General features: G+C 39.7%; 1 protein-coding gene across 1 annotated transcript in view; it reads left to right on the forward strand.

Moving 5' to 3' along the window:
* The window catches only part of LOC119420593 (SH2 domain-containing protein 4A), a 28,293-nt gene that overhangs the window by 4,049 nt on the left and 12,049 nt on the right, over nucleotides 1–12,195 (forward strand). Inside the window, exons 3-4 of the mRNA XM_037688010.1 lie at nucleotides 5,539–5,680; nucleotides 5,807–5,891. Coding sequence (XP_037543938.1) covers nucleotides 5,539–5,680; nucleotides 5,807–5,891 — 227 coding nt within the window. The remainder of the gene's footprint in view (nucleotides 1–5,538; nucleotides 5,681–5,806; nucleotides 5,892–12,195) is intronic.

The raw sequence follows: 12,195 nt of genomic DNA on the forward strand, positions 1-12,195 counted from the left end.
GAAGGAAAAACGAGAAGAAAAAGGAGAAAGAGGGGGTGGGGGGGGCGGGGGGGGGGGAGAGGGGGGGGGGGGGGGGGGGGGGGGGTAGGTACTGTGGAGGAGCTCACAGTTCTGATCCACGCTGCTGATGTTGTGTTTTTTGGTGTTTACGTCCGCGTGAGCCTTTTTATTTTCACCACTCCGACATTCACGAGGCAGAGAAACCTAGATGTTTTTCAAAGACGAGTTGCTTGAAATGTGTCCATTATTATAATCTTGTTTATTGTTTGTAGTATTATGTTCATTATTAAACATAATCGCCTGCCGCTGAAGGCCACGATGGAGCTTTTGACCATGCCTGTCTGTTAGCAAAATATCTTATGAACTACAGGAGAGAGTTTACTGAAACTACAACTGATTAACTTTTGGATCAGATTGTCTTCGTACTACGATAGTTTTTGTTCAGAGTGAGTTCAAGTACTTCAGTTTGGGTACTTGCCAATATTGAGTAGTTGATGAGTTAGTACACTAAGACCTTAAAAACTTTTCTTTTATTGAGGACACGAGGAACAGTCTGCTGACTTAATATCACCTGCGTTTATCTTCAAGTACCTCCAAACTATGGACATTTTTATTTTTTGTTCTCCATTATTAAAAAGTGGAAGAAGAAATGACATCAACAAACATAAAAGTGGTATCAGTTGGAAGTATTTTTTTTTTTTTTTAAATGAGTACAAGTATGAATATACAGATTCTGGCATTGGTATCAGAGCACCACTACTTTTGGAGCCAACCAAAATGGCCACCACAGCTTCTTTATTGTCATTCGCATCACATGTGGTACATGAGGTGGAATGAAATGGTGTACTCACGGTTCCAGTTACACCCAAAAATAGCAAAAATATAAATTATAAAAAAAGAAACTGTATATAAGGATCCAAGACAATAATAATGTAAAATAATATGTTATATTAAACAGCAGCCTGAACATGAGCTAAACACAAGGATGACAGTACCTCATTGAATTTTACAGATATTCAGCTCAAATTTGCAGTGGTAGTAGCTGAGAGTGCTCCTCACCACACATCTGGTGCCGTCTCGCATGATATTTTGCATGAATTTATTATACTGAGCAGAGAAATGTCACTTCCTGTGAAAACACAGTGTAAATTATTTCTGCTGAAACCAGCTGCAAAGGTTTCACATCTAAACTGTTCATCAGAGTTGAATTTGAACAGCTGACGTTTGCTGAGAGCAAGAAAATAAAAGCTGAAAAACAGCAGAAACGTGTACCAAAAGCTAAATAGAACAGAAATGAGCCAAATAAGTTGAAATAAAAACTGAATAGATTAAAAAAGAAGAGAAATTAGCCAAAAAAAAATTACAGAAAAAAGCTGAAATTATTTAGAAAAAGTAACTAAAAACAAATAAACTGAGCTGAAATTAGCATAATAAGTTGAGATTATTCAAAAGAATCAAAAAAGGCTGAAATTAGAATAAAATATAACAGATAAAAGGCTAAAATTAGCAGCAAAACACCTAAAAAGAAGTTGGAAAAAGCAGGAAAAACACTAAAATTAGCAGAAAGAAGCAGAAAAAATCTGAAGGAGAACAACGAGCAGCTAAAGGCTGTAAACAGCTTAAAGCAGGGTTGTTCAACTGGCGGCTCGGGGGCCAAATCAGGCCCACGGGTGAGCTCAGTTCGGCCCTCCAGTGGGTTCATTTTTTAAATAAAACTAGATTTAAAACCATAAACAAACAAACTTAATGACCATAACTGCTGGATGTCCGTTCCCTGAGCTCTTGGCTTTCAGTGACTGTGGCCCCCCCGAGCAGTTTAGTTGAACAGCCCTGACTTAAAATGTGATTTGAAGAGAGCTCCATTCATTTTCAATGGGAAAAACATGGCAGACAAATATAAGTATAACCCCCCCCCCCCAAAAAAAACAAAAAAAAAAACAGCAGGAATGTCCTGAATGAGCTGAACGTTTTGTTTCTTGACTTAATGAGAAGAAAAACTGAGGAGCGAGGTACGTGCAGAAAAACAACGAATAATGAGAATGATGCAGAAATGTTCAGATTATAATAAACATCACACGAATGAGGTGGTTTCTCTTAAACACAATCTCAGCTTGACGCTCAGGCAGGCGCTCTGCATTCCTTCAAGGAATGGAAGCTTGTGATTGAATGTGAGCGCGTCTTGTACACCCTGAACGCTCTCGTCTTTGTTTCAGCCACTGAAAGCATCACATGCCATCGCTGAGCTGTCAGTTTGAGTTCTGAGCGCCTCGTGTTCTGTTTGTTCCGAGCCGTCCTGTTATGAGTTCTGCTGGAATGCGACCCACAGGGCAGACTGGAGGAACCAGTTTGTGTTTTAATCCAGGAAGTCCTCACCCTGAGTCTGTGTCAGCCATGTTATCGGTGCAAAGTGACTTCTCAGCTCTTTTCCACAAACACTCACAGCCCTGTGTGTATGTAAACACGTGTTCTCATACTCTCATGAGAATCATCATGTTTGTTCTCATCTTGTAAACCTAGATTGTGTGGTCAGTGGCGGCTAATGGATGCTTTTGCCATAAATGAAGGTTAAAGCCACACTAGAGGCAATCTTGTTAGGTTGTTTAGAGGAACGTAAGTGCCCTTGATCATTCGTGTTGATCCCATCTACAACCAAGATCCTGATAAACAGAGATCCAGATCAAAAACACAGCTGTCACAGCTGTCAGCTCACAAGTCTTTTATTTTGAAGGAGTTCAAACTTTCAACAAAAGGCAACCCTGTGATGCCAAAGCACTTACATCAGATTACAGATACAACGATTAGTTATAAATGAGCGATACTCCGATGTCTCCGTCTCTGAAGGGTTTGAATAGTTAATGATTTTAGTTTTGGAGATGAGTGTTTTTCTGGAGGAGCTGGGGGTGGTCTTGGCCCTCCATAGATTGATCTTAGGCCACCCCAGTCATTATAATTATTATATTATAAAATGTAGAAAGCATAGTTTTGCAAATGATCAGTGTACCCAGTTTACATATATATGGTGGCAGGCATCTTGGATTTTGACGTGGCAACCCAATTTTTGAAAGGAACTTTTCTTACACCTAGATGCAGTCACACACAAAATTGGAAGTCGGTACCTCGTTCATTTTTCACGTTAACGTGCTCACAACGTGCACAGACAGACCGATGGGGGTATTTCTATTTTGCCCTCTGCTCTACGGCGCGGGACAAAAAGTCCCACAAATCAAATATTATCAGTGAAACGAGCGGCACCAGCAACAGAAAACGGTATCAGTCGACATTCAGGACAACACCAGCAGCTTTTGTTTATCCATGTTCCAAAATATTAGTAAAACATTCAGTGAAGCTGGAGATCCACCTGTCAGGAACTGAAGACGAACATTTGATGATCGACCTTCAGCTTCTGCTCAGCAGCACTTCTGAAAATTATTATTAGGAAAAAAAACGTAACTGAAACATCAACAGATGCAAGTTTGAACTAGAGAAATTGCATCTCCTGCAAAAATGCAGTGTAAATGCTCATTGCAGAAGAACTTGCTGAAAAACAGCTGAAATAAGCTAAAAAACATGCTGAAATGTAGCTGGAATTGAAGAACAAGCCTAAGTTACTGAAAGACAGCAGAAAGAACATATTGCTGAAATTGGTTTAAACATGCGTGGGTTTTCTCCGGGTACTCCGGTTTCCTCCCACAGACCAAAAACATGCATGTTAGGCTGATTGGTAACTCTAAATTGTCCCTAGGTGTGAGTGAGTGAATGGTTGTTTGTCTTGTTTGTCTCGATGTGTCCCTGTGATGGACTGGAGACCTGTCCAGCGTGTCCCCCACCTCTCGCACAGTGATTGCTGGACATGTGCACCAGTGAGCCCCGTGACCCAAAATGGAAGAAGTGGGTGAAAGATGGTGGATGGATGGATGGATGGTTTAAATATTCTGAAATTTGCATAAAATCAGGAAAGTAACTAATAAAGCTGAAATGAGAGAAAAAAAGTACAAAGTAGCTGAACAGCAGAAAGAAGCTACCAGAAGGAAACGGAAAGAGCTAAAATGAGCTAAAAAATGTGAAATTAGCTGCAAAAGTTAAAATTGGCATAAAACGGCTAAATAGTAGCTGAAATAGCAAAAATAGCTTAAAATAGCAGAAATAATTTGAAAGGAGCATAACAAGCTAAAATTAGCATAAAGAAGTTAATTAGGCTGAAAGCAGCAGAATAGCAAAATGGCTAAAAAAATGCTAACAAGATAGCTGAAAAGGCAGAAGAAGCTTAAATTAGCAGAAGAAGGCAGAAAGAACGTTTACCCAAATAGGCTGAAAGAAGCAGAAAGGAGCAAAAAGAAGTGGAAATTATCTGAAAAAAAAAAGCTGAAATTAGCAACAACAACAAAAAAACTGTTGAAAATTTGCTAAAAATCAGAAAGAAGCTTAAATTACCATAAAGAAGTGAAGAGAGAGCACATTTTTGATGAATTAGATTGAAAAAAATTAAATGAGCGAAAAAAGTGGCATTTGCAGAAAAAGCTAAAATAAGCATAAAAATAGCTAGAATAGCAGAAAAAGCTGAAACTTGCAGAAATAAGCTGAAATTAGCATGAAGAAGTCAGAAGAAGCACAAAAATGTTGTAGTTATCAAAAGAAATTAGAAGGGAGCATAAAGCAGATGAAAAAACAGCTGAAATTACCTGAAAGTAGCTGAAAAAATGTTTAAATTTGCACAAAGAAACTGAAAGAAACTGAACCATAAGAAAATGTGAAAGGAGCTGTAAAAGGTTGTAAACAGATCTAAAGATTTGACAAATGTAAAATGAGCTCAATTCATTTTCTATGAGAAAAAAATGGCAGAAAAGGCTAAATGTTTCAAAAAGCTAAAGTTGCACCAATACCAAAAGTCATAGCACTCTTCTCCTGAACAAGCTGAACTTTTTTGATTTATGATTTGTTGATATAGCACCAAAATTGTGGAACAAGAAAGATGCAGAACAATGTACGGAAGAAAAATAGATCACAATAGTGTGAATGCTTCATAAACATTCACACTATTAAAGGAAACTAAATTTAAAATCGAAGCATCCTGTCATAACGAAAAGAAAAGACTAAAACTTTTGGGATTGTTTTCAGCACATTTCCAAATCATCATCAGCAGCAGCGGTGACATGAAGGGGCTTCAGTGCTGCATGTTTGGGTACAGGTCCAACGTGGACGGTCTGATTACTGTAAATACTGAAGAATATGAGCAGGAGGCGACGCTGCCTCACTCACAGTGTTTACAGGAAACCTCCATCTCTGCAGCTCATCTCTCATTCAGAGCAAAAACATGTTCATGTTAAAGTGATCAGAGCGGCCCTGATGCCTTCAGGATGTTTCCACGTTATGAAAAGAGACAGAGGAAGTCCTGGAATGTATAAACTTCAGAATTAAATCTTCAGACCTGAGTTCCGCAGAGATCAAGTGTTTGTCAAAACTGAGCTGAGGTAACGCAGTGATGCTCCGTCGTCTGCATTCCTTCAAAATGTCCCTTTCTTTTGTGTGTGTGTCCTCCAGCCAACAGTAAGAGTGTGAGCTGGCTGCTCGGTCGGGACGGAGACGTTTCGGTCATCGTGATCGGAGAGGTGGACGAACTGAGATCCAGATTTATCTGCTCTGCAAGAGAAGAGAAGAAGTCACCAGTTCTACAGAACAGCTGGTAAAAATCTCAGTAATTCATTTTTTTTTTTTTTTATCACAGGTGATGAACCATATCAAACATATGAATCTTTGATGTGACACCATGAACAACAGAAGTGAACTTGTTGGTGTTCTATTTTTACAGCCACCAGACCATCCTGAAGAGCACAAAAGACCCAGAAGATGTCCGGTCTGAGACGCCGGCTCAGCCTGAGACCTCCACCTTAAAGGTGCGTTTCTGTTTGTTCCTGTTTTTACAGAAACAAACGAACCATTCGTGTCATGAGGACTCACAAATGGAGAACGAAGCTAATCAGGTGACGGGAAATACATTTAGCATCTTCCTGTTTTCATGGAGAAATAAAAACTTCTCCTGACTCCTTTTACGTTTGATTGAAATACTAGAATAGTCACTGCAAAGTTCCTGGAGGAACTTTGACAGGGACCGCCATGTGGCGGCCATTTTAAATTTTTGATTTGACAGTATGTGCTGGAGTTCACGCTCAGCTACCACCATACCAAATTTCAGCTCAAAATGGCAAAAAAACAAAAAAAAAAATCAATGAGTTAAAGTCGTTTTTTTCTTTTAAACTATGGTGGCCATCTTGGATTTTTGATTTGGATTCAGTATGTGATGGGGAACGTTCTCACCACATCAAATTTCAACTCTATGTATAAAAATAGCTGAGTTAAAGCCATTTAAAGGTAGCTTTGCTGGCCATCTTGATGGTTTTGTTTTTATTTTATTCATTATTTTTTGGGCATTCCTCTCAGCTACAAACACACCAAATTTCAGCTTAATATCTCTAAAAATGTCTGATTTACAGTGTTTTTCTTTTTTAGCTCAGGCGGCCATCTTGGATATTTGATTTGCAACCAGAGTCTATGAAAAATGAGAAATTAAAATGGCGTCTTTGTTTGCAAATTACGTCACCATGATAACTTGAAACGTCAATAAAAGTAATCACATCACGGCATCGAGCCGTTCGTTTTGATAAAACATTTGTGGGGGTACACGTTGCAGTTCAGGCTGAATTTAAGTTGACGGAAGAATTAGATTAAAGTTGAGGAACCCTTGTCAGGTGAATAACAATGGGTGCTGCCTTACTTGGCAGTCCCCAATTAAAGAGAGCAAATGTTTCATGTTATATGAAATAAAAGAGACTCGGAGTCGGTTAGAATAACTTTCAAAGTTCCACAATGTTGCTTTAATCTATTTAATTTCATATTTTATCTCTTATCGTTTGTTTTTATCCCAGATACTTTTTAAAATAAAAAGATAATAATCTGTCTATGAATCCAGCAGCTCATTTTGAGGTAATTTCAGTCCAAATTAAAAGCACCTGATGTGCTCTGGCGTGCGTGGTGATGTTTGAGTGCAACACAGCATCTTCTTCTTCCTCCGGCTGCGTTGCCATGGTGACCGTGCACACCGAGCCGGAGCGAGCCAAGCTGGACGGTCTCATCTGCCTCGCGGCTGTGATGGATTTCTGAGCGGAAGCCGCTGATGTTCAGTCAGAGGAAAATGTGCCATGAACTGTCAGAGTCTGCTCCACCTGTTAGCAAAATATCTCATTCACCACTGGATGGACTCTAATGAAGCTCTCATAATCATTGGATGAGCGTCTACAATTGAAGATGGCCGCCACATTTAATCTACAAACAGAAAAACAGCAAAAACTCTGTCAGTTTTACAAAAATGAGCTAAAGTTTGTTGTGGTAGTAGCTGAGCGTCATCCAGAAAACACACTCTGAGCTTTACAACCCTGTTTGTCTCACTAGACCTCACAGTACTGCACGAGAGGATTAAAACGGTATCACCAAAATGACTAGAGCAGGGGTGCCCAAAGTGTGGCCCGCGGGCCAACATTGGCCCGCCAAGCTGTCCTCATTTCTATATTAAAATTTCCTTTGAAGAATCAATGTGCTTACACTATTTAACTCCGCCCATTAACTTTATTGTTAGTTGGCCTGACTACCATAATTTAACTACACGGATTACACAGTAGAGTAGATAGTTTATGTATTTTTAAAATAATTGTAATAATTTATATTTTTATATTTTATTTTGACAGACTTCCTACCATCCCTCGGCAGCTTCCTGCCACTGAATAACATTTTCCTTTGGCAGAACACACTTATAAATCACACAAAGTGTTTAAAAGTAAATTGTAAAAATGAACTGGTTTCAGTGGTGATTTGAGCCTCTTTAAATTTAAACTCAGCACCCCTGAAAAATAAAGAAACCATCATTAGGATTGTGTAAGGAAACAGTTATCAAACCTTAGATTCACCAAAATATTGAATAAATATTGAATAAATGATGACAGTCTCAAACGGGCCAATAAAATCTATAATTATTTTTTTTTGCACGAGTCCCGCCACCTGTCAATCAATCCAGTAGGCATGTCAGCAATTGACCAATCAGCAACCTCGATTTGTCCTGAAGTGAACACCTCTTACCTGCAGAGCTGCAGCGGTGTTGCATTACAAACACTTTGCAGTCAGAGAGATTTCAGTAATAACAGACTTTACAACTTTTGTTAATCTACTGTAATAAACTTTTGTAAAATACACCAGAATACAGGAAATGGCATCAACTTTACTCAATATTCTCTGGGGGAGGACCCTCAGACCCCCCACCACCATCTGTTCTGTAATGTTCTTTATATGGAACAGAAAGTTAAATAGCTGTATAATAAATGAATGGACTTTATTTAAACAAGTATTTGCATTTCATATATTATTTCATTTGGCCCGCAGCCCTCTGATAGATTTTAAATTTGGCCCTCTCAGGGAAAAAGTTTGGGCACCCCTGGACTAGAGTATGGACATAAATTAGTCCCAGTAGTAGTCACACATGCGTGCAGCAAGATTAACAAACAGTTTTTCAAATGAACACGTTTCAGAACGCACATTCTGCGCTTACAAAACGTCAAATACACATGCACAGATCATCTGCTGCGCCTGTGAATGTGACTTTTCATATTTTTTTTACCTCCAGATCCACGAAGGTGATGCTGCGTTCAAGGCTACAGAAAAGCTGGGACATCTGAGCGTCACCACATTTATTGAGTTATTGGGAAAAGACCAATTTCTGACTTGCAGCTCATAACCTGTATATTAAAACACATACGTGTGTTATATTCTTCATGTAGTTTAATATGAAACTACGTGAAGGTTATGAGTTTCTGTGACGAGTTAGAAACGAGTCTTCCCAATAACAGTAAATCTGGTGACGTTCCAATGTCCCAGCTTTTCACTAGACATGAACGCAGCATCACCTTTGTGGAGCTGCGAGAAAGTCTCTGAAGTCAGAGGCAGCTGATCCGTGTGCAGGTGATGGATGAACGTGCATTTGACCATTTTTGTGTGCAGAATATTTTTTTTCTTGCAATTTGTAACGTGTTCATTTGAAAAAACTGTGTTTGTGAATCGTGCTGTACGCATGTGTGACTACTGTTGAGATTATCTTCATGACCACAGCTCCCATTAGAAGAGGAGTTGTGTTCCTGACCCAGATGTCAGGTGAGAGACTGTGTTGCTCTTTGCGCCCTCTGGTGGTGAGCTGTAGCAGCTGCAGGCCGGTTGTTGCATCATTGCCCTCCTACAGTCTCTTTAGGTAAAGCTACAGGTGTCAGCATGCGAGAAATACCCATCCTCACAAAGTAAACAAATGTTGAAATCAGGGATATTTTTCTCTGTCATTCTTTAGCCGCCCAGCGTCTTGTTTTGGAGCTTTCAGCTGCACTTCTTGACCGTTTGGAGCAGCAGAAAATGCAGCTTGTTTTAATGAGGAGCCTTCTTCTTCAGCTCTTTAATGAGGTTTTAGAGTTCCTGCGCGTCCCTCCCTCTGAAACAGGAAATGGTGGTTGGGACCACCTGTCCCCTGTCTTCCACCGTCAGCATTCCTCCCTTCTCTGTTGCTTCTTGTCAGAGCCGCCTCACCCCTCACAGCTCGCTCCTGGAGGGGGGTGAGACAGCTGAACCTCACCGTCCTCCCACTGGCTCCATTATCTTTCCAGACTTGACTTGTCTGGGGAGTTATGCTGTCATCCCACACCCTCTCTCTGCATCTATGGGCATGCAGAAGTGTGTGTGTGTGTGTGTGTGCAGGTGCCACACTGTGTGACAACAGCTGAATCAGAGAAGCGAGACTGGCTTTCTGGACCGGCCTGGAACAGATGGTTGATGAACTTGATCGGGGAATTAAAACGCCAGAGACAGAGAGTGCGTCAGTCGCAGATGGATGGGATTGTGGGACAGTCTCCGGAGGTTTGGGCGCGTGAGCCCTCCTCCGTTCTCTGCGCTTTGCCTCCATTTTGCCACAGAGGGAGGCGTCGCTCCCGCTCACCCCTTGAATCTTTACCAGCCTCTTCAGATCTCAGATCGCTGGTTTCTCTGTGCAGATGTGGCGTCCAACATCATGGCCGCCTCTCCCAAACAGTCTGCTGGACGTCTTCTTTGTACGTTAAAGAAATAGTTCGGATGTTTTAGAAGTGGGGTTCTGTGGAGAGGTTCAAAGAAGTAATATCTTACCTGTTGTACTTAGATTTTAAGAACAGCCTCAGTTTAGAGCAGTAGTTTGCAAACTGTGAGGTAGGCACCCCTGTGGAGGGCCAAACATTGCTGCTCAATGTTTTTATTTTATTTTACCAAACTTTATTTAAACCAGGAACACTGTCTGGTTTAACATGCATGTTTTTGGACTGTGGGAGGAAAACCCATGCAAAAATGAGGAGTACATACAAACTCCCCAGGTCAAAACCAGGCGTTGAACCTGTGACCTTATTGCTGTGAGGCATCATTGCTAAACACTAAGCTGTCATGCCGCCCAGGTGGGAACATGTAGCAGGTGGAACTAACGTTGTAATGACTCGTAGCAACCTGAACCTATTTAAGGAATGCACAAAACAATAAATCACTATAGTTGCTTATTTTCCTCTAACAACGGTTAAGTTTGAAGACTGGAGGCGTGTTTTCTCTAAGATCAAGTTTTCAAAATGAAGAAAATTCACATTTAAAAACGTACATGAGGGAAACATAATGATGTAATGTTCAAGTACTTTTACCACTGCAAAAGTTTTTTTATTGTTTTTTTAAATGTGTTTTTTACTGTTATGGTGTAGAATGTTTTAAAAAATTATTTCACAGGTCATCAAAATTCAAAATCTTACATTTTTAAACTTTATGTATTGTGTATATATATATATATATATATATATATATATATATATATATATACTCTTTTGCATTTATTTATTTATTAAGTGTTAGGCTTCTTGATCTGGGACCTGAGTCCAAATTTTGTACCATAAACATGTGAGCTGGTATGACAATAAAAAATCCTTGAATCCTTGAAAATAGTTACTTTATGTTGCCAGACTGACAGAGCTCAGTCATAAAATCACTTTATTTCACTCCAAGGAGTTTGATTGTAAAGCTTTCAGTTCATGTAGTGAATACTTGAGTATTTGATGTGTTGCTAACATTATTTTCTTTCTCCAAAGGGTTAGGGTCAAATATTTAATCTGTGTTTAAACAAACTGGTTCTTTAAACATCTTTGACACAACGTTCACCTCCTCTGTCTGAGCTGCGGGGCTCGAAACATCATGATATTCTGTAAAACGATCATAATTATCAAAAGCTTAAGTCAAAATGAGAAATATTTTAATGATGTGGTGTAAATCCTACTGTAAATTTATCCACATTTACACCAACTTAACGTTTTATTTATTTAAAACATCAAAATCAGTTATATTTGTAGATAAGTTTAGTGTATAATTATTTTAGTTTATTGAAAGTGTTTTTTTTTGTGTCCCAGCTGCAGTCTATGGTGTTTATATACAGGTCCTTCTCAAAAAATTAGCATATTGTGATAAAGGTCATTATTTTCCATAATGTAATGATAAAAATGAAACTTTCATATATTTCAGATTCATTGCACACCAACTGAAATATTTCAGGTCTTTAATTGTTTTAATACTGATGATTATGGCATACAGCTCATGAAAACCCAAAATGCCTGTCCCAAAAAATTAGCATATCATGAAAAGGTTCTCTAAACAAGCTATTAACCTAACCATCTGAATCAACGACGTAACCTTAAACACCTGCAAAAGATTCCTGAGGCTTTTAAAAACTCCCAGCCTTGTTCATTACTCAAAACCGCAATCATGGGTAAGACTGCCGACCTGACTGCTGTCTAGAAGGCCATCATTGACACCCTCAAGCAAGAGGGTAAGACACAGAAAGAAATTGCTGAATGAATAGGCTGTTCCCAGAGTGCTGTATCAAGGCACCTCAGTGGGAAGTCTGTGGGAAGGGAAAAGTGTGGCAGAAAACGCTGCACAACGAGAAGAGGTGACCGGACCCTGAGGAGGATTGTGGAGAAGGGCCGATTCCAGACCTTGGGGGACCTGCGGAAGCAGTGGACTGAGTCTGGAGTAGAAACATCCAGAGCCACCATGCACAGGCGTGTGCAGGAAATGGGCTACAGGTGCCGCATTCCCCAGGTCAAGCCACTTTTGAAC

This window comes from Nematolebias whitei, chromosome 14, assembly GCF_014905685.2.
Source record: "Nematolebias whitei isolate Nwh7 chromosome 14, NemWhi1, whole genome shotgun sequence".
Taxonomy (NCBI): Eukaryota; Metazoa; Chordata; class Actinopteri; order Cyprinodontiformes; family Rivulidae; genus Nematolebias; species Nematolebias whitei.